The sequence below is a fragment of the Plecotus auritus genome (assembly GCF_963455305.1).
Source record: "Plecotus auritus genome assembly, chromosome: 12".
Lineage (NCBI taxonomy): Eukaryota > Metazoa > Chordata > Mammalia > Chiroptera > Vespertilionidae > Plecotus > Plecotus auritus.
Window position 1 is genome coordinate 7,241,950 of NC_137778.1, and position 26,527 is coordinate 7,268,476.

Genomic DNA, 26,527 nt, shown 5'->3' on the forward strand with positions numbered 1-26,527 from the left:
AGGACTTGACAGAGGATCTCAGGCCGCACCCCCGACCCGGCAGGGCTTGACAGGGGACCTGAAGGTGCACTTCCCGTCCTGGTGCTGGGCTAGGTACCTCAGGCTGCTCCCCCTGCCCCAGCGCCAGACCGGGGGACCTCAGGCCGCGCCCCCACCAGGTGGGGCTTGACAGGAGACCTCAGGCTGTGCCTCCCGCCCAGCGGGGCTTGACAGGGGACCTCAAGGTGCACCCCCAGTGCTGGGTCGGGAGAACTCAGGTCGCACCCCTGCCCAGCAGGGCTTGACAGGGGACCTGAGGCTGCGCCCCTCTCCCGGTGCTGGGCCAGGGAACCTAAGACTGCGGCCCCCCTCCCCCCCCCGCACCTGGCGGGTCTTGACGGGGAACCTCAGGCCATGCACTCCATCCAGCAGGCCTTGACAGGGGATCTCAGGTCGTGTCCCCCACCTGGCAGGGCTTGAGGGAGGACCTCAAGGCACACCCCCCACCCCAGTCTGGGCTGGGGACCTCAGGCCATGCCCCCCGTCCTGGCACCGGGCCAGGGGACCTGAGGCTACGCCCCCTGCCCAGCAGGGCTTGACAAGGTTGGGACTGGATCTAGCCCAATGAGGGGGGGCTGGCCGGGTCTGGGTTTCACGTGATTTTGAGGCGCATGTGGGTGGCTGGGAACTTGACTCTGGGTCCCGTGGTGAGCCCCAGACTCTTGACAGGAGGAAGGTTTTCATATACATTTTACTAATTTTCTTTCATCTCTGACACTTCTATTATAGAGAAAGGGCAAATAGCAATATTAAATTATTTTCTCTAATCAATCCCCTTTTAATGTGCATGAATTTCGTGCACCAGGTCACAAGTATATATATAATTTTATTATTATTATTTTTTTATTGTCTCAAGTTTTACATGTCTTCTTTTTCCCCAATTGACCCCCTCTCCCCAGCCATTCTTACCCTGTTATGGGGCGACCCACAAGAGACGACCACCGGAGACTGAGATCAAAATTTATGAGCCTTTATTAAGCTGGCCAGCGACTACAGTTGCAGCACTTCACGGCAGCAAAGGCCGAACTGCAGTACAGACCACAGGTGTTACAGCAAATTTATACTGGGGAACCACAAGAGGGAGTTAGGACAGTTACAATGACAACCCAAAGGTTACAAAAGCCATTTCAGCCGTTCCCAAGAGACTCAGGGCACAGGTGCAACGCCTGGGCACGCTTGGCCGGAGCGTGAACCACCACCTCCCTCCAGACTCCAACCGACCCATTGTTCGCTGACCTACGGCACCTCCCTCTGTCTTAAGGCACCCTGCCTCCAGGCAGATCCCTCCCCTTCTTCCCCGGGGATTTGCTGGTAATGGTTGTGGAGGACCATGAGCTTTACAGCCTGTGTTCTTCGTGCCTCTTCACCCAGGACTAGGTCCCCAGGAGGACACACAGGTGGGCTATCCGGGTCCGGTGGGTGGGCTTCCTGGCGTGCTGCCCTGACGATTCGCCTTGCAGCCGCTGTGCTGCTCTGGAGCGCCTGCAGAGACTTGAGATTTCTATTAGGTAACACAGCTAGCTCTTCCCCACTTAGTCGCGGGAGAAGAGGTGGCAGACGGCCAAACACGATTTTAAAAGGAGTCAGCCCTTTTACATATGGGGTGCAGCGAGCCCTGAGTAGGGCAAAGGGAAGGAGACTTACCCAGTTCTCGCCAGTCTCTAATTTTAGTTCAGTTAGGGTTTCCTTAAGTGTCCGATTCATTCTTTCTACCTGTCCAGAACTCTGAGGTCTAAAAACACAATGTAATTTCCATGTGACCTTAAGGGCCTTAACTAAAGATTGGGTTACCTTAGCGATGAACGCTGGGCCATTGTCGGACCCCATGAATAAAGGTAGGCCAAACTGGGGGAGAATTTCAGAGAGGAGTTTCTTAACTACTACCTGTGCTGTTTCAGCCCTGGTCGGGTATGCCTCTGGCCAACGGAGAAGGTGTCCACAAATACTAGGAGATATCGGTATCCTCCCAATCCGCTGGGCAATTCAGTAAAGTCGACTTCCCAGCGTTCACCAGGGCTTGAACCTCGAAACCGGGTTCCTGGCGGGGTGGTTATCGGAGGTGCTGGGTTCACTTGTGCGCAGATTTGGCATCTCCTGGCTGTATCCTCTTCCTCGGGGGTGAACCTGGGGTTGGGCTCCAGATTCTGAGTAGGTATGGCTGCCAGCACTTCTAGGGGCCCTACTGGTCTTTCTGCAGTCTCTTTAGCCATTTAGTCGGCAAATTGGTTCCCCTTCGTCACAGGGGAATTGTCCTTTGGATGCCCTTGGCAGTGGATGACTGCAGCTTCTTTAGGGCCCCAAATGGCTGAAAGAAGGTTTAGTATCTCTGGAGCATTTTTAATATCCTTCCCCCCTGAGGTTAGGAGGCCCCTCTCCTGATATAAGGCTCCATGTACATGCACTGTGGCAAAGGCATGTCTACTGTTCGTGTAGATATTGATTCTCTTGTCCTTTCCCCACTGTGAGGCCTGGGTGAGGGCTATGAGTTCTGCCTTTGGTGCTGCAGTCCCAGGTCCTAGGGATTGTGCCCATCCGACTCCTTCTTGTGTAACGACAGCTGCCCCGGCATACCTGACACCGTCCTCCACAAAGCTGCTCCCGTCAGTGGACAGGGTCTCCTCAGGGTTGGAGATGGGCTGGTCTCTCAGGTCGGCCCTCAAGGAGGTTAGGGTAGTCAGGGTCTCTTCACAGTTGTGGAGGGGAGTTTCAGCTTCTTCATCGGGGAGGAGAGTGGCCGGGTTTAGGGCTGTAGTCTTCAAGAAGCTTACCCTCGGGGGGTCTAGCAGGAGCACCTGGTACTGGGTAATACCAGCATTTGATAACCAGCGCTCAGGTGGGCTGTGCAGTAGGGTTTCTACTGCGTGGGGCGCAACCACTTGTAAGTCTTGGCCAAAAGTCAGTTTAGAGCAGGGGTGGGCAAACTTTTTGACTCGAGGGCCACAATGGGTTCTTAAACTGGACCGGAGGGCCGGAACAAAAGCATGGATGGAGTGTTTGTGTGAACTAATATAAATTCAAAGTAAAGGAGCAGAGGGGAGAGCAAGAGAACCGGATAGAACAGCCGGATCTGGCCCGCGGGCCGTAGTTTGCCCAAGGCTGGTTTAGAGGCTTCCTTAACCAGTATGGCCGTGGCTGCTATAGCCTTCAGACAGCCCGGCCATCCTGCGGCCCTGGGTCCAACCTCTTAGACAAGTAGGCAACTGGCCTCTTCCAGGGCCCCAGAGCTTGTGTTAGGACCCCTTTGGCCACTAACACCGGGACTGCCTTATTCCCTGGCCGCTCAGGACACTCCCATTTCCAGTGTCCTTCTTTCTTACAGTAGGCACACTGGTTTTTCCCCAGCCGGGTCTTTTGGTTCTGTCCTCTCTTCTCTCATTCTTTTCTTCCCGTCCCTCTTTGCTGTCCCTTCACTTCATTTATGGCTAGAAGGACCTTTGCCATTCTGGCGTTTAGGTTAGCAGTCTGATCTTCTCGGTTGTTAAAGACCTTCTGGGCGACCTCGACCAGTTCTGAAAGTGACTTCCCCTCAAAGCCTTCTAAGTTCTGTAATTTTTTTTTTTAATATCTGGGGCCGACTGGGACACAAACGCTACATTGATAGCCCGCCGATTCTCTGAGGCATCAGGGTCTATTGGGGTGTACACCTGATATGCCTCACAGAGCCTCTCGAAGAAGGCGGTGGGGCTCCTGTTTGGTCCCCGGACTGTTTCTGTTACCTTGGAAAGGTTGGTGGGCTTCCGAGCTGCCGCTCGGATGCCCCTCAGGAGAGTCTGGCGATACCTGTCGAGAGCCTCCCCTCCCCGATCAGTGTTGTGATCCCATTGTGGCCTTCCGGATGGAAAAACAGCCTCGATCCTCCCTGGGTCTGTGGTGGGTTGGCCATCTGGCCCAAGGACTAACTTCCTCCCTTCCCCTTTTATTCTTCCTCTCTCTTTTCAGGTGAAAAGGGTCTGAAGTAGCTGCTGGCAGTTGTTCCAGGTTGGCTGGTGGGTGAAAAAGACCAACTCTAGGAGTGAAATCAAACCTTGGGGATTCTGGGAGAACGATGGGTTTTGGTTCTTCCAGTTGTATAAGTCACCGGTTGAAAATGGGACATAGACCATAAAAGGCTGACCATCAGGTCCTAAATCAGGGGGACTCGCCTGGCGTAGAGGGAACGTGGGAGTCCAGAACAACCCCAGGCAAGCCCCCACCGCCCCAGTGTCTCTGTCCATTGGTTATGCTAATATGCATCAATATACTTATTTTTATAATATCCATTGCAAATTTGGACACGTGGCAGTTAACTGGTGTTTGACCTAGGTAAGCAGGTTCAAGTATGAAGGACTGTAAGTGATAATCCTAGATATTCAAATTCTGTTTTCAGGCAGAAATCCTGATCTGTTGTCTCCCATGGGATCAGGAGAAGATGTGTCATTTCTGAATTCCTTTGAGACATTTCAGCAACTCAGACGATGTTGTCAAGAATAGTTGCCCTGGAAGGAATGGGCTTACTTTAATGGGGAAAAAGAGGAAAATGAAGTAGGTTAATAAGGACCAGAGCCCCAGGCCAGACCCCATGGCTACAGAGGAGGTTTGGAGAGCATTAGAAGGCAGATAGGAATATTGATGGATAGCATAAGCAGAATTAAAACACAAGTAGGCTGAAAATGTAGATATGCATGGTAATCCTAATAAAACAAAACTTTTTGGATATGTTTTGGTGATGTCCTGAGACTTTTTATATTCTGCTGGAATTATTCATCTATAAAATGGCTCCTTAACTTAAAAAAATATGATATATATATATATATATATATATATATATATATATATATATATAAAATTGAATTCAGAGAAAAAGGGAGAGGGAAAGATAGAAACATCAATGATGAGAGAGAATCACTGGTTGGCTGCCTCTTGCATGCCCCCTACTGGGGATGGAGCCCACAACCAGGGCATGTGCCTTTGGAATCGAACCTGGGACCCTTCAGTCTGCAGGCCGACGTCATCCACTGAGCCAAACCAGCAAGGGCAAAAATGGCTCCTTAACTTTTGCTTTCTTTGCAAAGTCATAGGTCTGATGAGAAAGGTAAGAATGTAAGAACATGGGGCGATCATGGGCTTACCTGTTTGGGTTGACAAATTGTGGAGTAAATTGTAGAGGAATCATTATTTTTCATAGGTACTGGGATTTCCGTTTTCTAGAAAAAGGAATCATACTCATTTGGCTCACACACACAAAGAGATACTCATGCAAAGATATATTCCCAGAGAAGGGAAGTGTGACAGAGTTCTCCAGGAGGAAGGCTAGGGAGTGCTTAGCAAGGGGAGCTAGAGACCAAACACCACCAGCTCTCAAATCTGTGAGTTTAGTACAGCCGTGGGCAAACTACGGCCCGCAGGACGGATCCGGCCCGTTTGGCTGTTCTATCCGGCCCGCGGAGCCGAAAGAGCGGAGGGTTCTCTTGCTCTCCCCTCCGCTCCTTCACCAGCAGCAGTGTTAACATGGCAACGTCGGGAAACACGGCCACAGCTCCTTCTTCTGATATAAATCCGCCCATTCAGTAGAAGGAACAACCTCTCAATCTTCCAGAGGCTCCTTGTAATGGCCTGCGGACACGTCCCCCGACATCACCCTGGGAATGCGTAGACACGTGGTGATGTAGGGAGACACGCCCCTGGAGAGCACAGTATCAAAGCATTAGCTAAAAAGGAGACCAACAACACTGTTCCCACTGAAGTTGATGTTTTAAAGACCAAAAACCTTTCAACCCAGTCTACATTGCCATCTACATCTACGTCCTGGGCATAATTTGGAAGTTGCACTAAAGAAAATGTTTAATTTACTGTTTACACATTTTGTTCTTTTCTATTTGTTTTAGTTTTAAATTATTTTATTATATTTAAGTTTAATTTGAAAGGCTTTTGTACCTTTCCTTTGTTAGGCAATTTTATTTTGCCTTTGCCATCTTCAATATAAGGTATGTTATTGTGCTATGATTCCTCCATTTTTTGAAATTTCAAATTATAATAATTAGTGTTTACATTCTTCTTGTTAAAATGTTTGAAATGAATAAAACTATGGAAATAAAAAAAAAAGACCGTACCCTTTTATGTAATGATGTTTACTTTGAATTTATATTAGTTCACACAAACCCTCCATCCATGCTTTTGTTCCGGCCCTCCGGTCCAGTTTAAGAACCCATTGTGGCCCTGGAGTCAAAAAGTTTGCCCACCCCTGGTTTAGTGGCATTTTCTGACCCCCAAACAGAAGCACACCCCAGCAAACCAGTGGGACCAAGAACCAAAGACAGAAGGGTGACTTTCTTAGCAAGTGTTGTGAAGAAAAGGAAACATTCTTGTCCTGAACCCAACTCTACTAGCTTTTGTCTCAGATCTTTGCTGGCTACACTTGGATGGTGCTGCCTGCTCTATTTTATCCCTGTGGTTCTAACTGCCTGGTCATCAAGTCATTGGGTTCTCCTCAAGCAGAGGGAACCGGTAGGAGAAACATCTGGTATTAAGAGTGGCTCTGCTTGAAATACAAAACATAGCAATAACAGAAGTCCCCTGTGCTCAGAGGTTTTGACATTTAAAATTAATTAAGAAATATATAGGGTATTTTCAAGACCTCCAAAACGCTTCAGAGTACAATTTTACATTAAAGAAAAAGTTAAATTTGCAGATTAGTTTCTTGAGAGTGATTCATCTTTTCTTCAAGAGGAAATGCGAAGGACAATAGAAATATCTGAACAAGCCCTAGCTGATTTGGCTCACTGGATAGAATGTCAGCCTGCAGACCAAAGGGTCCTAGGTTGGATTCCCATCAAGGGCATGTACCTCGGTTGCAGGCTCCTCCTGGCCCGGGCCCTGGTCAGGGCTCGTGCAGGAGGCAAGCAATTGATGTGTTTCTCTCACATCGATGTTTCTCTCTGTCTTTCCCTCTCTCTTCCACTCTCTCTAAAAATCAATGCAAAAATACCCTCAGGTGAGGATTAAGAATAAAACAAAACCAACAAGAAATATCTGAACAAGTTTCCCTTCATGTTCCCTTTCTGCAAGGAGCCTGCTTTACCAATACCTGTGAGGGGCTGTGTGAGGGGATCAGAGATTTCTAGCTAGACTATTGCTTCCGTCAGTTGGAGAATGATGAGTCTCTGGACTTGTTTTCAGATGACATAGAAACTGGCCTGCCAGGATGTGTTCTTTAGAATTCTACCTCTTGCAGGTGGTGGGGAATTGTTGATGCCTGACCAAGGCCTTCTGGTTATGTTGTTAGAGGGGTGGGGAGGATTGAGGACTACTCATGTCTTTTTTTTTTTTTTTTTTTAAATGTATTTTATTATTTTTTACAGAGAGGAAGGGAGAGGGATAGAGAATTAGAAACATCGATCAGCTGCCTCCTGCACACCTCCTACTGGGGATGTGCCTGCAACCAAGGTACGTGCCCTTGACCGGAATCGAACCTGGGACCTTTCAGTCCGAAGGCTGACGCTTTATCCACTGAGCCAAACCGGTTTCGGCACTGCTCATGTCTTTATTGCCCTCTACTGTGAAGGGGTTGCAAATTCTTGTCCTTCTTCTCTTGAGAGACTGCTTCTGAGCACTGCTGTTTTCCCTGCTACCAATCTGTCTCCTTTGGAAACTCTCAAACTTAATGGAACTTTGATCCACTCAGCAAATATTTACTGAGCATCATGCTAAGACATAGGGGAAGAGAGAGGAAGACATAATTTTTACTTTCAGGCAGCTTGTAATTAAGCTGAAGGGACCAGACTTCCTGACGCATTAAGCAGTTAGAGAGCAGTGTAGCGAAGGGTATGAATAAACGTTCCATTGGGATGAGAGCGGTTGGGGCTGGAATGGTCCTGCGTAGAACTTTGTAGCTATCTGTAGCCTTCTCCTCTCTTCCATGGTGCACATCATTTGGATTAGTAAAATGATTGTGGTGACAAGTTTTTGAATAATGACTACAAAAATAATGCTAATGATGGAGTATAAAGCTGAAAGGACTCACCATGTCTGGATGAGTGACCTGAGCGTACACAGTGTTGTCTGGATAGATTGGATCATTCCCTGAGTCCCTCGGGGTCTCTGCTGAAAACCCAGAGAGGCACAGTCAGTTGCAGAAGCATTCTCCCAGGACCTTGCCTTCCCCAGGACACTTTATGGCCCTGAAGATGCAGTTCAAGGCACTGCCATTCCTTAAGGTTCATTCATTTTTGACAGTCTTTGAAATTCTGGGTTGAACCAGAAACTTCTCAATCTTGTGATCTATTTTTGACCTCATCTCTTGGGGGCACATAGTCTTGAGATACCCTAAAGATTTAGCCTCCCATTGAATTCACATGTGAGCAAGGAAGCTCCTAGGACCAAATAGTACCATGTACTTATGAGCTAGCAAACTCCACTGGCCAGTGTAATGGAGCTGGATTATTTCACATACCTGTGATTAAACCTTTCAGAGGTCCTTAAGTTGGGTTTGATTATATTAGAGACTAGAGGCCCGATGCATGAAATTCGTGCAAGAGTAGGCCTTCCTTCCCTTGCAGCCCTGGCTTCAGCTGGAAGAACATCTGGTCTAATTAGAATATTATGCTTTTATTATTATAAATAAGGAACTGTAGGCTCAGAAAATTCAATTGACTTGGCACAAAATTATACAGGAAGTGACTGAATAAGGAACTTCAATGCATACCTTCTGACGCCAAATCTCATGACATGTCCTCTACACATAACATCCTATATCTCTCCCCCAGGAAATGAGACTCAGTGCTAATCTGAGTTCAGAGTCTGCATTCCAGTGTCTCTGTCACATTTTCTTTTTTGATTGTTTTTACTCAATTCCCACACCCTGGATGAACAGAGTGATGGGGTCAGGCAGTTTGTCTTTGGGCCTTTGATGCTCTCATCCTACACTTGCCCTGGACTTGCTGGGTGATAGTGGACAGGTCATGAGCCCTTTCACTGGCACTTAGTTTTCCATCAGCAGGGTGGGGAAGGGCCCTAATCCCACTCCAGGAAATTGTGTCAGTGACTGGTCCACATGCTTGTAAAGGACCCCGTAGGTCCCACAGGGGACAAAGGTGCACAATGATAGGTTCTCCCCTTGTGCCATCTGGTCCATCTGAGTAATGACATTCTGATTCCATCCTCTCCAATGATCCAGCCCTCTGCCTGGCCCCCTTCTTCTTCAATTTGGCTATTCCCAGCTGTTTTATGATTGGGAGTCTAGAAGCTCACCAGGACTCTGGGTTTGCTGAGTAGAAAAGCATAAGGAACCTGAAAAATAAAATCAAGTAAATAGAAACCTGTGACTGTAACGAGAGAGATCTTCCACCCTTTTAGCCCCATAGGTGTCTCTCTAGAATATGTGGTGGGAGGAGACCAGAAAGGGAAGGGCAGGAAATTAGCAGGTGTGGGGTTATACCCCAGGTATTGTCCTAGTGCAGTGGTCGGCAAACGGCGGCTTGCGAGCCACATGCGGCTCTTTGGCTCCTTGAGTATGGCTCTTCCACAAAATACCAAGGCCTGGGCGAGTCTATGTTGAAGAAGTGGCGTTAGAAGAAGTTTAAGTTTAAAAAATTTGGCTCTCAAAAGAAATTTCAATCGTTGTACTGTTGATATTTGGCTCTGTTGACTAATGAGTTTGCCGACCACTGTCGTAGTGGACTAGCTGAACCAGTATTTGCATCCTCCCTCTCTTTCCCTGTCTTCCAAAAGATAGGTAAAGGGAACCCCAGACTCGAAGTCTCTGAAACCTTGGAGAAGAGACAAGAAAGAAGAAGGAAAACCTGCTTTTTTCCTCCAAACAAATGAGAACACAATGATACAGATCAAAGAAGGCACTAGTATGCTCCATACGATAAGCCAGTGTTGATTTTTTTTGTTAGAAACACCTGAAAAGAAAAAAAAAAAGAAGTTGCACTTAGGACAATTGGGTAAGGCTCCGTGTTCTTCTCAGAGCCTACACTTAACCTCTTCTAGGCCACTTTTGGGGGCAGGGTGGGTTCATCTATACCCAGAAGCTCTGGGGCTCTGGGCAGGATTTCTGGGAATGGGAGACGGGGCAGGGCAGAGCCAGGAGAAGGAAACAATTCTGCCTTCCTAAGGACGTTGCTCTTGGGCTCTGAGTGTGTTGCAGGAGGGTTGGGGGTGGGGTGGGGTGAGGGAGGAAGGTGAGACCTCTGGGGGTAGACATTGCATTGAGTGTCTGTCTTCTCCCAGCATCTTTGGCTGCCTCCTATTGGGCTGCTGTTTTGGGAATCATGTCAGTCATGTGGTCACGCCACACCCTACAGCTGCTCAAGGCTTTCAGAGAGACCTGAGGCAGACTGTTACCTTTGCAGAGACCTTGGACAGAGAAAGAGAAGGATAAATTGCTGACAGGATTCTTAGCTATGCAAGTGTATGTCTCTTCACTGGAATTCTTGGGGTCCCAAGAGATAGTGAGGTTTGCTTCCTCCAGAATTGTGTTTCCTGCGACCTGCCACCTGAATGAGACATGGTCATTTGGATGCTCCACAGAGCAGGTCAGTTGGATCTCACAGGTCCCATTCTCAAAGAGTTGAGTGTGATTAGCAACTTGTAAGTTCCTCAGTCGTCCTGTGTGCAGAGAAAAGACCCAGATTAAGGATAAATGGTTTGGCTCAGCCCTCTGTTAAAAATGTCCTTCTCCTCAACGTTTCTGTATTCTACCTGACGCTCTGCTGTATGTTATGATCTATATACTCTGTAAATAACGTTGTTTATGTTGTCTAATTGATGGGGTCAAGGCCTGGGGTGACCAAATGATGAGGGATATTAGTATGAGACAGAAAAGCCAGTGTGAGAAATGAAAAGTGAAAGACTGAGTTTGCCACCAACTAGTTGGGTCATTAGAGGTGGATCACCTTACTTTTCTGCACTTCAGTTCATTCCTGGAGTCCTGTATAGCCTTTATTTTTTACCCCTTGTGTAAAAACAATTTGGAGAGTAAGCTGAGGGTCAGCCCTACCTTAGCCAGGTTAGAAAACAGAGCCAGCCACAAGAGCCTTGTTTCATCCATAATCAGAAATCCCTAGCTGGGATGGAAGATGGAAGCTGATCTTCCTGGAGGAACTATACTTCCCACAAGTCTACAGGAATTCTGGTCCTCATTGCATATGATGCTGGCTCCAGTGGTGACAAAGAGACCCTGACGCAGAATGTCAGCAGGACAGAAAAGGACACGTTGAGAACCAAAACATTAGGGAAGAAAGAAGTGAAGAAACTGAGAGAGCAAGCACGTTATTCTGGGCAGCAAAGAAGTACAATATATTTAGGCATTTGAGAAAGCATTTACTGCAGAAATTTATGAAAGCAGAGATCAGAAATATTGACTAGTGAGATATCAGTAGCTATGGATCAATGGGGACATAAGAATAGTACAGAAAAGGTCACTGACCTAGACTTGGCCTAAGATGACCCAGCAAAGAACAGAATGACTCCAACTGTCTGATTAGAAGAGACAGAGTAATGCTTTAAGTTTAGTTCACTGTGTAGGACTAGTGGAATCTATCTTGCCAGAATGGAGCTTTTATGTAGCAGCAAGAATGTTAGATTTGGAGTTAAGACTTGGGTTAGAATCATTACTTAGTTATTTAATGGCTACTCGACCATGACTACATTGTTAATTGTTTCAAGCATCTGTAAAACTGGGCAATAATACTTACTGCTTAGGTCATTCTGAGGGTTAAATAAGACAGAGCCTAGCACAGCAATGGCAAATACTTGGCATAAATGTCACATCTCCCTCAGCCTTTGTTCATGGCTGACCAAAACGCTATATTATTACCTTTATCCACTTGATGAATTTGTAACCATCTACTTGACATTTCCACTTGGACATAACGTGTATTTCCAATTCAACATGTTCAAAAGAACTCCCGTTTTTCTCTCTAAAACCTGTTCCATCTACAGCCTTCTCCATCTTACTCAGTAACAACTTCATCTGATAGCCAAGAATACCCAGAATCCAGGCACTTCTCATTACTTCCCCTGCTACCATCCTGGTCCAAGCCAGCATCATCTCTTGCTTGGGTTGTCGCAATGGCCTCCTTATTGGTCCAGTGGCTTCCACCTTTGTTTCTTACAATCTATTTGCAACAGAGCAGCCAGGAGATCTTTTAAGCAAGTAAGTCAAATCATATTACTTCTTTGTAAAACCCTCCAATGGTTCTCAACTTGACTGAAATTTAGAATCAAAAGTCCTTACGTTCATGGGCAATATAATAACTGACATTTATTAAATGCATACTGTATGCCAAGCATTATACTTAAAAACAAAAAGTCCTTATTTTGGCTCTCGGAGCCTTACATGATGTGGCCCTCAATTTTCTTACTGAACCTTGTTTCCTATTACTCTCTCCTCACTTTGCTTCTTGATGTTCCTTGAACATGCAAGGCACAAGAGAGTACATGTACTGGATGTTCTTCATCCAGATATCTTCATGGCTTACTCCCTCACCTCCAACAGGTCTTGGGTCAAATGTCATCTTCCCAATGAGGCTTAGTATGACCCTCTAATTAAAATTACTCCCTACTCCCTGTCGGCACTCCTGATGCTCTTATGTTATTCTAATCTCTTTTTTTCTCCACAGCACTCATGGCTTTCTTACATACTGTGTCATTTGTTTATACATTACATGTATTGTTTATTACCTCCTCTTACTCTCCACCCAGAATATCAGCTCCATGAAGGCAGGGATCTTTGTCTGTTTTGCTCATTGATACATTTCAAGTGCCTAAAACAGTTTCTTGTACATTGTCCATAGTCAACAAATATTGTTAACTCAATGAATAAACTTAACATGGCCTCAATGTCTTTTTTTAACATTGAACTCTAGCCCAGCTGGTGTAGCTCAGCAGTTGAGCATCGACCCAGGAACCAACAGGTTAGTGGTTCGATTCCTGGTCTGGGCACATGCCCGGGTTGTGGGCTCGATCCCCTGTGGGGAGCATGCAGGAGGCAGCTGATCGATGATATTTCTCTCTCATTGCTGTTTCTATCTCTCTATACCTCTCCCTTCCTCTCTCTAAAATAAAAAAATAAAAAAATAAAAACATATTTAAACAAACAAATAAACAAATAAAAACAATGAATTCTAGGAAGTTAGTCCCAATTAGTTGATCATGGCCTGTAAGATAAAATTTTTGCTATCCCTAGCCTGGTAAATGAAGTTATTGGTTAATGTTTTATTTTATTTTTTTAAAATATATTTTTATTGATTTCAGACAGGAAGGGAGAGGGATAGAGAGATAGAAACATCAATGATGAGAGAGAATCATTGATTGGTTGTCTCCTGCATGCCCCCCACTGGGGATTGAACCCACAACCCAGGCATGTGCCCTTGACTGGAATCAAACATGGGTCCCTTCGGTCCATAGGCCGACTAACCCAAACCAGCTAGGGCTGGTCAGTGTTTTAAAACACTATATAGTTCATACCTTGAAATTCCTTTGTACTATTGTAAGACATGTTGGTGTAGCTTGCACATCTCTTTGTGAATGTGCCTTTGAAGGAGAGGTACTTTAAAAGACCCTGAGAAGGGATGGACATTGAACCTCAGGAGTGTGGTTAGTGCAGAAGTCATGCTTGGTCTTCTGAGTGGTGGCAGAAGAATGTTGTCTCTACAGGTGTGATGGAGCCTGATATGGGATCTGTTCCCAGACTTTCCAATGGTTGTGTCTGCTCTCTCCAGGGCCCTAGCTCTGTCTTGATGATCAGGGATTACCTAGAGTTGGTTGAATGATGACTCCCCCTTCCTACCCCCCACCACACACACATAGATATTCTAATTCTAAGAATCTTATTTGGAAAAAAGGTCTTTTGCAGATGGATGAGATGATCCTGGATTATCTATCTAGGTGGGCCCTAAATCCAGTAAGTGTCCTTATAAGAGAAAAGCAGAGATATTTGAGACAGACAGAAGAGGAGAAAACACAAGGAAGAGGTAATGTGACCATAGTTCCCCAAGGGAGATAAGCGTTCCTGTCATTCATGGCATCACTGATTGCTAGAAGGACTTTCTTTTCCTGACATTGATTCATAAACTATGTCATTATAATTTCCATCAGTTTATGTTGAGGACCCGAGCTGTCTGGGAAAATATTGTTTTGTTAATTAAACAACCTCACTAGAAAATACATTTCTCTTTTTCAACTCTTCCTTATAGAACATTTTCTACATAGACTACTGTTCTGTATATTGACCACTGGGTCAGATGAACCTTTGTATAAAGGGAGGCATCACACCAGCTAGTTCAATGGGAAGCTCTCCCACTTACTATCTCTGTGATTGTAGGGTGTTGCTGTAACTGACACTGTGCCTCAGGGGTAAAAATAGTACCTACCTCATGGAGCTTTTGTGAGGATTACATGACAAATACATGTAATGCACATGGCAACAAAATCTAGATATTTCACTTCCATCACTTCCTCTACACTTGTAGTTTGAAAGGAACCATTTTATGGTGTGAGGGGAAGTGAGGTGATTTTGGGTTGGGAGTCACAAGACTTAGGTTCTGTTCTCAGTTCTGTCAACTAACTGGCCATGTGCAATGCTCTTGAATTGCTTTGCCACCGGACCTCAATCTGGCTCCTAGTGCCATATTCTTTACTACTAGGCTATAGCACATATTTGCAGTCACATAGAATTAAAATATGTAATATTTCTTAGTCTATACAAAATTAAACTCCAATCTTTGACTCACTGAAGATCGACAGATTGTAATCACAAATCTCTGAGGTGGCTGTGGTTATCTGGGCACGGTAAAGTCCGCTGTCTGCCATTGTCAGGTTGTTGATCTGTAAGGAGGAGGACTGGATGACTTTCAGTCGATCTTTCCATTTTGGATCAGTCACCTGGACTTGTGGTGGCTTTATCAGTATGAAGATGATAGATACTCCATTATGAAGCCAGATGATGGACTGGATCTCTTCTTCTGCAGAAAACTTCAGGGGGAGAGTTACTGACTCCCCCAGCACCCCGTTCACAGGCAATGGGGGTGCTCTGGTTTGTGAAACTGTGTTCCCTATAAACACAGAAGGGAAACTGTTGAAATGGACTATCAAAAAGGCTCCACCCCAACAAAATGTATGGCACTCTAGGTTAATGGGCTGTTAGCCCAGATGATCCTGGCTCAGTTTACTCTCCCACACTGGCTGGTTATCCTTGGCCATACACACTATCTGACTCCAGTCTCTGAGTTCTTTCTCTGGGCATAAGGTAGAGGGGAACAAGGAACTACATCAACTCCCTTCCACAGATTCCAAAACCATAAGTGTTTGCTGATAATTTATCATTAAAACTCAACATTTACTGATGACCTACTATGTGTCCAACATAGTGGGCTTGTGAGATTTAGAGGACGAATAATAAGAACTTACAGTTCTTTTTATACATTACTTCATTTGATGGTGACAGCAATTTCTGTGAGGTAGGTAGATGGATACTATTATCTCAATTTATAACAAAACTGAGGCATAGAGTAGTTCACTAGTAATTTTCCCAGGGTTACATAGCTAAAGAATGAGTCAGGATTCAAACTCAACTACTTTGACTCTAACTACTTTGTGCTCTTTTCAGGATACTAAAAGTCATCTTTTATCCTCTCAAAAAGTTTATACTTAGTAGAAGAGATACACATACAAGTAATAAATATCATTTAAAAGGAATATATAATGGCCATATTCTAATAAGCTTATCTCAAACCATTGATGTTTGAGCAAAAAAGGTGAAATAGTCACAAAGATTCTTTTAAAAAATATATATATTTACTGATTTTAGAGAAGAAGGGAGAGGGAGAGAGGTAGAAACATCAATGAAGAGAAAGAATCATTGATCGACTGTCTCTTGCATGCCCCCTCCTGGGGATTGAGCCTGCAACCTGAGCATGTGCCCTGACCGGGAGTCGAACTGTGACTGCCTTGTTCATAGGTTAATTCTCAACCACTGAGCCCCACCAGTCAGGCACAAAGATTCTTAAAGAAGATGCTTCCTTAACATCCTTTGCCAAATACTTAGATAAATACTTCAACAATTATAACACTCTTTTGTAGCCCTCTAGCCAATCATGCTTTAATTATCTTTGCATTTCAGCACTGTGCCTGATACAAAGTAGTATCTGTGAGAATGAATCAAACAATCAATAATTATAACCATGACCTTATTCCTTCTTGAGATTTCTTTATTCTCAGTAGAGGATCTGAGCAGGGGAGGAACCCTGACACTCAGCTCCTGGGTGAGCTCTTTTTTTCCTAAATTGTCTTCTGGATGCCAGGCACATGAACATTGCCACCGTCAGCACTACCTGCCTACCACACCTTTCCCATCAGCACTTGAACATGCTGTTATTTGTCATCTTAACTCTTCCCTCTTGAAACCATATGAGAAAACATCACAAGGTAAAATCTTGAGAGAAAAAATCCCCAGATATAAACAGAATACATGATATGATTCCATTTATTTTGAAGTTAAAAAGCAGGCAAAACAAATCTATGCTGTTTGAAGTCAAGATGGTGGTTACCTTTGAGGAGGTGGGAGGGATGACAAGTAGGAGGGAGCAAAAGGGAGAATTGAGGGGAGGGGAGCTGATAATGTTCTATTTCTTGGCCTGTGTCTGTATATGCAAATGTATTCATTTTATACATTGAGATGATACTTAGGATTTGTACAGTTTTCTCTCTGTATGTTAAATTTTAGTAAAATATATTAAAACAAAAACAAAATAATAACAATGACCTATACAGACCAAAATGTTCTGGTTATTTTTCTCTCTTCTACCTAATGTCCCATAACTGTTCCCTGTGTTCACTTTGCTCAAACTACTTTGGCTTGGCTAGTCCTTGAGATGGTCAGGCCTGGTTCACTTGCAATTGTCTTTGTCTGGAATGCGCTTCTCCCTGGTGTCCATGTGTCTCACTCTTTGTCTCCATGGGTCCTTCATGCCAATATTCCCTCTCAGAGACCTTCTGTGGCCACTCTTTCCTCATCACTAGCCCTTACCCTATACACTCAGCTGCCTTCGAATTTGATTTTCTCCATCATACTTACTATCTAGCATACTTTATAATTTGTGTATTTGGTTTTATAAATTCTTTTTTCCTTCCACTAAAGCAGTGGTTCTCAACCTTTCTAATGCCGCGACCCTTTAATACAGTTCCTCACGTTGTGGTGACCCCCAACCATAAAATTATTTTCGTTGCTACTTCATAACTGTAATTTTGCTACTGTTATGAATCGTAATGTAAATATCTGTGTTTTCCGATGGTCTTAGGCTCTATAGCAGTGGTTCTCAACCTGTGGGTCGCGGCCCACAGGTTGAGAACCGCTAGCAAGGTTGCCTAAGACCATCGGAAAACACAGATATTTACATTATGTCTCATTAACAGTAACAAAATTACAGTTATGAAGTAGCAACGAAAATAATTTTATGGTTGGGGGGTCACCACAACATGAGGAACTGTATTAAAGGGTCGCGGCATTAGAAAGGTTGAGAACCACTGCACTAGAGAGTAAGCTCCATGAAAGCAAGAATTTGTCTTGTCCATTGTTGTGAACACCTATGAACAGTGCTTGGTACACAATAGGTATTCAATGCATATTTGTTGAGTGAAAGAACACATCTTCATCCCTTCTTCTGGAGGTTCTCTGTCTAGGATATGAAAGACCAATTCCTTTTTGCAAGGAGTCTGGGCATACCCTGTGGCCGAAAGACTCCCCAGGGACTGTTCCTATCTCACCTAACACATTCTTTAAGGTTCCTTTGTTTTTATAGATAGCAATTATTCATTTATTTAACAAATTGTTCATTCTTGTATTTACTCAGTTCTATGCCAATTTAGTGAGTAAAGCCTCAGAAATTATGGAATTCAGACCATATTTATTAGATTCCTTTTATGTACCAGTTTCTGGGCTAAAGACTGGGAATACAAATATGAATAAGACATATTGGTTCTCTGGGCTCTGCATGTGGTAGAGGAACCTGACTGGTAGACAGTAGTTATGCTGCAGTGAGTTAGACCTTGACCTAGGATAGAGCTTGCCTCCACATTGTCCTCGAACCACTAATTGCACCCTGTGCACTCAATATCAAATACTTCTTTCTAGTTGTTATAATTATGAGATTGTTCACCCCCTTTCTTTTTTTAAAATCTTTATTGTTGAGAGTATTACAGATGTCCTCCTTCTCCCGCACCCCCCCCACCCCCCGCACCATAACCTCCTCCAGTCCGTCACCACCCTATTGTCAGTGTCCATAGGTAATGCATATGTGCATGTAAGATGTTAGGTTAATCTCTTCCTGCCTCCCCTTCCCCCTTCCTCCTTCCCTCTGAGATTCATCAGTCTGTTCCATGTTTCCATGCCTCTGATTCTATTTTATTCATCAGTTAATTTTATTTATTAGATTTCTTGTTTATTTTGATTTTTAGATTCAATTATTAATGGATATGTACTTATTGTCTTTATTGTTCATATTTTTTATCTTTTTATTTTCTCCTTCTTCCACTTCTTCTTTTTTTTTTTTTTTTTTTTTTTAAGATTAGGTGGGAGTCCTGGAAGGCCTGGGCACAGGCCTGGAGCAGGTCTCCAAAGCCTAAATCCGGCAGTCAGTCAGAGCTCAGCGCAAAATATGGAACGCTTCATGAATTTGCTTGTCATCCTTGAGCAGGGGCCATGCTAATTTTCTCTGCATTGTTCCAATTTTAGTATATGTGCTGCCGAAGCGGGCACTTCTTCCGCTTTTTAAAGAATACCCTTTTGGCCCTAACCGGTTTGGCTTAGTGGATAGAGCATCGGCCTGCGGACTGAAGGGTCCCAGGTTCGATTCTGGTCAAGGGTACATGCCTGGGTTTCGGGCTCGATCCCCAGTGGGGGTCGTGCAGGAGGTCGTGCAGGAGGCAGCCAATCAATTGATGTTCCTATTTCGCTCTCCCTCTCTCTTCCTCTCTAAAATCAATAAAAAAAATATTTTTTTAAAAAAGAATACCCTTCAACATTTCATGTAAAACTGGTTTGGTGGTAATGAACTCTTTTAGCTTTTTCTTGTCTGGGAAGTTCTTTATTTGACCTTCAATTCTAAATGATAGCTTTGAGAGTAGAGTATTCTTGTTTATGGGTCCTTGCTATTCATCACTTTGAATATTTCTTGCCACTTTCTTCTGGCCTGCAAAGTTTCTATTGAGAAATCAGCTGACAGTGGTATGGGCGTTCCCTTGTAGGTAACTAACTGCTTTTCTCTTGCTGCTTTTAAGATTCTCTTTGTCTTTAACCCTTGGCATTTTAATTATGATGTGTCTTGGTGTGAGCCTCTTTGGGTTCCTCTTATTTGGGACTCTCTGTGCTTCCTGGACTTGTAAGTCTATTTTCTTCACCAGGTAGGGGAAGTTTTCTGTCATTATTTCTTCAAATATCTTGCACTCTCTAGAGCTTCTCCTTCTGGCACCCCTATAATGTGAATGTTGGTATCCTTGAAGTTGTCCCAGAGGTTCCTTACACTATCATATTTTTGGATTCTTTTTTCTTTTTGCTGTTCTGATTGGGTGTTTTTTGCTTTCTCATATTCCAAATCATTGATTTGATTCTCAAAATCATCTACTCTACTGTTGAATCCCTGTAGATTATTCTTTATTTCAGTTAGTATATGCTTAATTTCTGACTGGTCCTTTTTTCATGTCTTTGACATTCTCACAAAGATTCTTGAAAGTCTCACTCACTCCCTTGAAGCTGTCATTAAATCCCCTGAAGCTTGAATTAAGACCCTTGAGCAACCTTATAACAATTGTTTTGAACTTTGTATTTAGTAGTTTGCTTGCTTCCATTTCTTTCATTTGTGATATGTTTCTTTGAGTTGCTTCCCTGTGCTTGTTTTTCTGTATTAGGTAGATCTGCCATGTTTCCTGGACTTGGAAGAGTGGCCTTCCAAGGTGTTCTGTAGGGCCCAGTGTCTCAGCCTCCCCAGTCACCTGAGCTGGCCCCTCTAGGTGCACCCCTGCGTGGGCTGTGTGCACAGTCTTGTTTTAGTTGAGCCTTGATTGCTCTTGGCATCACTGGGAGGAATTGACCTTCAGGCCAATTGGCTGTGAGGACCAGCTGTGACTACAGCAGAAGAGCTGCTGTGCAGGAAACATCCCTATGGAGCAGAACTTGCTTCAATGGGGCTTTGGTGCTCACTGAGTCTGCTCTCTGAGTGTGTCACTTGTGGATGTGTAGAGTTGTAATCTGGTATGGTCTGAAGCTCTCCACCAGATGCACTGGCTCTGGGGCCTCCTGGGAGGTGCAAAGTCAGCCATTGCCTGGGGCTACAGAGAGATATGCAGGTGGCTACTATTTGTATTGGGCTTGGAAGTGCCCAGAGGAGGCACAGATGTAAAGCAAAGCAGGCGGGTGCTAGTGTTGGGTCTTGGGCCTCTTATTGATAGGTTTGGGGAATGCTGATGCCAGTTGCTGCTTGTTTGAGGGATTTTAGGAAAGTCTGAAGCCTGAGCTAGGACAGGCCAATCATATGGAAAAGCTGCTGCAAACAGCTGGGTGGGGCTGAAAATTGGATGGGGCAGGGTCGTAGGGAATCACCAGGGTGGAGTAAACAGTGTGAGCCAGGCTGATGGAAGCTCATATTTGGCTGCCAGTCAGCACTGTGATGGGGGAAGTCTCAGCATAGGAACAATGACCCCTGTGAGCACCCCTGTCTGGGAGAAAGCCACCTCAGGGTTCTTGCCCCAATGCCAGACAATCCAGTTCCTGACCATATGTCCCTGGATCCCCCAAAGCCACTGCCTGATGCTAGAACTTGGAGGAAATGGTACCATGTTCATGCTTTGGGCCTTTAAGAGGAATTGCCTGGGGCTCCAGCAGCCTCCATATCACTTAGCCACAACCCCCACTGGTTTTTTACAGCCCAAAGTTATAGGGACTTCTCTTCCCAGCTCTGGAACCCTGGGATGGTCGTCTGGTGTGGGGCTGGGACCCCTTGCTTCTCATGGGAGGCCCTTGTAACTGAGATATCCTTACTGATTGAAAAACGCCACATGCAGCTGTTGGACCAGCCCAGTCTGTGCCTCTGCCCCTTCTATCAGTCTCAATATACTTTCATCTTTACTTCTGTAGTTGTAGGACTTCCATCAGCCAGATTTCTGATTTAAATGATGGTTGTTCTGTATTTTAGTTGTAATTTTGATGTGATTGTGGGAGGCAGCAAGAACTGGTATTTACCTACACGGCCATCTTGGTTTTCCTCTGTTTTCTCCCTTTCTATTCCATAATCTCGAGGTAAGAATTATGTTTGTTATTTCTATATTCTTCCCCAACCCGGGCCAGGGATTGAGCCTTCAATTGAGGTATGTGCCCTTGATCAGAATTTAACCCATGACCCTTCAGTCCAAGGGCCGAGATTCTAACTACTAAGCAAAATAGTCCAAGCTGCAGACAATTAATTTTTGACAATAGTAGCAAGATCATTCTATGGGGAAAGAAGTTGCTTCAACAAATGGTACTGGGACAACTAGATTACCTACATGCAAAAAAAATGAGGTTGGACCCTCTAACTCAGACCTATATAAAAATTAACTCAACATGTTTCAATGACCTAAACATGAGAGCTAAAATTATAAAACTCTTAGAAGAAAACATAAGTTTAAATTTCCCTGTCCTTGGCTTTGGCAATAGATTTTTAGATATGATACCAAAAGCACATGCAACAAAAGAAAAAAACAGATAAATTGGACTTCATCAAAATTAAAAACTTCTGTTCATCAAAGGATATTATCAAGAAATGAAAAGACAATCTACAGAATGGGAGAAGATATTTGTAAATCATATATCTAAAAAGGTTTTAGTGTTCAGATTATTTAAAGGACTCTTATAACTTAACAATAAAAAGACAAAAAATACAATTAAAAATGAGTGAAGATCTTGAATAGATATTTCTCCAAAGAAGATATAAATTTAAGTGGTCAATAAACCAGTGCAAAGATGCTCAACATTATCAGTCATTAGAGAAATGCAAATCAAAAACACAATGAGATACCTTTACATCTACTAAAATGGTAGTAACGATAATCAGAAAAAAAATTTTTGGTAGAATATGGAGAAATTAGAACTCTTGTACATTGCTGGTGGAAATATACATTGGTACAGCCAATGTAGAAAACTATTTAGTGATTCCCCCCCAAAAAATTAAACATAGTATGACCCAGTAATTCCATTCCTAGATATATACCCAGAAGAACTGAAAACAGATATCAAACAAATGCTTGTACACAAATCTTCATAGCAGCGTTATTCACATAAGTAAAAAGGTGGAAACAATACAAATGTCCATCAATAGATGAATGGATAAATAAAATGTAGTAACACATACAATTGAATATTATTCAGCAATAAAAAGGAATTACTGATAGATGATACAACATGAACAAACCTTGTAGACACTGTACTAAGTGAAAGAAGTCAGCTACAAAAGGCCACATACTATATGATTTCACTTATATGAAATATCCAGAATACCTAAACCCATAGAGATGGAAAGCAGACTGGTATTTTTGGGGTTCTGGGGGGAGGGGAAAATGTGCAGTGATTGCCATAATGAGTACAGGGTTTCCTTTTTGGGGTGATGAAAATGTTTTGGAGTGACATAAGTTAAGTGGTGGAGGCACAACAATGTGAATTTATAAAATGCCACTAAATTGCACATTTTAAAATTATTGTTTTGTCTTTTATATTTCACGTTAATGAAAAACAAAGAAAGAAAAACAGTCTGCCTTTGGATCGAGACACACCTGACGCTGGATGTGGATGGAAAACTGAAAGGCATGGAAAGCTGGAGGTCACATGGGTACAGATGGCAGATTCTGAGAGGTGGAAAGACACAGTTGTCCTTGAGGACAATGACAAAAGGTAAAACAACACTGCCTGTAGTGAGCAAGAATAAACATTAGATGCCCTGACCGATGTGGCTCAGTTGGTTGGAGCATCGTCCCATACACCAAAAAGGTGGTGGGTTCAATTCCTGGTCAGGGCACATACCTGTTAGAGAGTGGGAATTTTTGAGCACTCCGGAGAGGCCGTGGACTATGCCCCAGATAGGGTGGTCAGTGCTGACACCAGGCCAGGCCTTGAGATATGGTCTCATGGCCCCTTTCCCCTTGCACCTCACAAAATAGCCTTGCAAGATAGAACACTGTCAGCTTTCTGAAGAACAGGATAACCCTGTAAATAACATGGTCGTCAATAGCATGGCCCTGACATTATTTGGGAAAAACTGTTTTGTCTTGGGTTACTTACTCTGCAAAAACAGGATGTGGTTAATGTGCTTAAAAGTGGTCTTGCACAAAGGGTCGGGGCTGCTCTCTGATCTCCCTGAGTGGAGAGGGGACAGTCGCCGGCCGGCAATAAAGGCTCCCTAAATTTTAATTTCGTCTGGACTCCAGTGGTCTTTATTCGCGTTCGCTCCACAACAATACCCAGGTTGTGGGTTCGATCCCTGGTTCGGGTGCATGCGGGAGGGACGTAACTAATCAACGTTTCTCACATCCATGTTTCTCTCTCTCTCTCTCTCTCTCTCTCTCTCTCTCAGATCAATAAAAAAAAGAATAAACATTAGAAAGCATGGATAGTTGGTAAGTAGATGACGCTGCTCAGGGGAAGCATAGTCATTGGATTACAATCTCTTAGCCAAAGAGCCAGCAAGTTTTTCACTCAAAACCACAGAATCATTTGGCTAGCCCACGTGGATTGGCTCTGCCCGCATTTCCAACCACTGCTCTCCCCTGGGCAGCAGATATCTGTCTGTATCTGCTTCTTGCAAACACATTCAGAGAATTAGTTCCCATGTTTCCCTCCCTCTAGTCCCAGTGTGACTTAAGTCCCATGAAATCTAGACCTTGGAATAGGAAGGGTTACCTGGAAGCTAAATCTTAGCCTCCCTCCCAGAATCCATATTATAATAGATTCCCTTGTAATTTGTATGCATATTAACTAACACTTGATAAGCCCCCATCTAGAAAGAATAACAGAGAGACAAAGGAGACTCATTTTCCCCAAGGGCTTGCTGATGCCTGACTCCAGTTAAACCTATTAGGATGATCTCTCAACACGGTTTATCTTTCCGGCTAAATTTTCTAAAGGAATCAAGTTAAGATGTTCGACCTACTCAAGAGAATATGGGCCGGCTTGCAGCATCTTCCTTCATGCTTATTTTCAAGGTTGATTTAATCATCTTCCTCCCCGTGGCTGCTTCCTGTCCCTGAAACTGTCACCTTTTTTTGCTACCGAGCCGGAAATCTCACAGCCCCCACTCTGAATCATCCTTCTTCCTATACACTATACTATTTCACTTATTTATCTTGTTTATAGTCTGTCTCCCCTGCTAAAATGTTTATTCTGTCTGGTGGGCACGGCTCAGTGGTTGAGCTTCGACCTATGAACCAGGAGGTTACTATTTGATTCCCAGTCAGGGCACAGGCCCCGGTTGTGCTTGGGGTTGCGGGCTCAGTCCCCAGTGGTGGGTATGCAGGAGGCAGCCGATCAATGATTCTCTCTCATCGCTGATCACGGATGTTTCTTTCTCTCTCCCTTTCCCTTCCTCTCTGAAATCAATAAAAAGATATTAAAAAAAAACAGTTAACTCCAAGAGGGCAGAAATTGTTGTGGCTTTGTTCATGATCGATCTCCAGAAACTAGAACAGTGTCAGCCATCCAGTAAGTACTCAATATTTGTTGGATGACTTAATGAATTCACCTTTCCCCTCATTCACACGGCCAGTTAATTCTGCATCTGTGGTGACTCTTGCTTCTGTCCTTTTTTCTCTTGTGCTGCTGCCCTGTTTGTTCAACTGTCATTATTTCTCAGAACTATCACAAGAGGCTACCACCTGCTAGCTAATGAAATTTGGCAAGTTATATAATTCCACATGTAAAAATGGGAATGGTACAGACTCATACAACTGTCACAGGCTTATGTACATATACACTGAGTGGCCAGATTATTATTATGATCTCTGAATGCATAATAATCTGGCCACTCAGTGTGTGTGTGTGTGTGTGTATGTGTATATATATATATGTGTGTGTGTGTGTGTGTGTGTGTGTATATACATATATATATATTAGAGGCCTGGTGCATGAATTCATGCATGGGTGGGGTCCGGCCAGCCTGGCCAGGGGGAGGAGACATGGGCGGTTGGCCAGCCGGCCTGCCTGCTGGTCTAGGGGACAATTTGCACATTAGCCTTTTATTATATAGGATATACACTGAGTGGCCAGATTATTACGCATTCAGAGATCATAATAATCTGGCCACTCAGTGTATAATGCATGTAACTGCTTGGTCCCATGCCTGTAAAACAGAATAGACACTTAGTGAATATTAGCTCGTGGCTAGTTCTGGCTTAGCTCTCCTGCCTTGTCTCCTGCTCCATATATCCCTTAACCCTATACTTTGGCTCCAATGGACCCCTTGTGGTTGCCCAAACATCACTTACAACGTTGTTTTACAGGTAACGAAAGCAGGAAACAAGAAGCAGGCAGGACCCGCTAATTTCTTTCTCTCTGCCATATTAGGTACTGCTGAAGCACATAGCCCCTGATTTGCCTCAAAGGAAGAACGAGCTGGAGAAAGCTTTTTATTTTTCATTTTTATAGCAAACAGAAACTAAGAGGACTATGTCTAGTGTTTTTTGTTTGGCCCAGAAATTTTAGCTAAACCGACTCATAGGTTTTCAATATTTTAGATGAGAATAGTGAGGCTCCGGAAGAATAAGTAATGTACCTGACGTTATGCAACAAGACAGAAGCTAATTGGGCAAAAGCATTTCTTTTCCTAATCTTAGTGCTTCTCATTCTTCAACATGCTGGTGAGTCTTGTCTTAGAAAAGCTCATTTCCCGTGCCCCCAGAGCCAATTCCCTTAGATGCAGACACAACTTTAGTTAGCAACCGAGCCATTTAACATTGAGAGGAGGTAGCAGCTTATCAGATAGCATTGCGAGCCCCACCCAGAGCCTTGGCAGAGAGACAGACAGACACCTATACATCGGGGATTTAGAGCAAGCAGCACAAAACCAGGGAGTCACTCCGTCACTACATGGGTTTGTACAGGCATTTACCTGAGCCAAGGCTGGAGAGAAGTGCGAGACACTGGAGCAACCAGATCATGCTCTTAGCCTTGGTGCTGGAGACTTCACACTAGTCAGAATCATTCAGCCGTAACTGCAAGTGCTTCTTACGCGAAACTTCCGCTTCCTCTTAGAGGCGTGGCATAAATAGACAGAGGTGAACAGAGCAAAGGACCCAGGACCCAAAGCCCTGGGTGCCTAGCAAAGGACAGTTGTAGGATGGGGCCTCACCCTCAAGGTGACCTTTCCTCCCTAGAAATAACATTTAGGCCTCAATGGTATTTCAGGCCCAGAAAAGCAGGAACACCAGACAAGTAATGCAATGGCTGACGTGAGGACAAGCTGCAAGGAGAAAGGAGCCCATGCCCTGGTGC

General features: G+C 44.2%; 1 protein-coding gene across 1 annotated transcript; it reads right to left on the bottom strand.

Moving 5' to 3' along the window:
- Nucleotides 1–3,599: 3,599 nt before the first annotated feature.
- On the bottom strand, nt 3,600–26,255 carry SLAMF6 (SLAM family member 6). The gene is made up of 8 exons (XM_080648905.1): nt 26,145–26,255; nt 14,754–15,074; nt 10,363–10,626; nt 9,816–9,920; nt 9,265–9,303; nt 8,039–8,118; nt 5,148–5,222; nt 3,600–4,514 (listed from the first exon to the last, which is right to left on the bottom strand). Exons 1-8 carry the CDS (start codon nt 26,191–26,193, stop codon nt 4,500–4,502), a joined length of 948 nt encoding a protein of 315 aa, XP_080505031.1. The 5' UTR covers nt 26,194–26,255; the 3' UTR covers nt 3,600–4,499.
- Nucleotides 26,256–26,527: the final 272 nt, after the last annotated feature.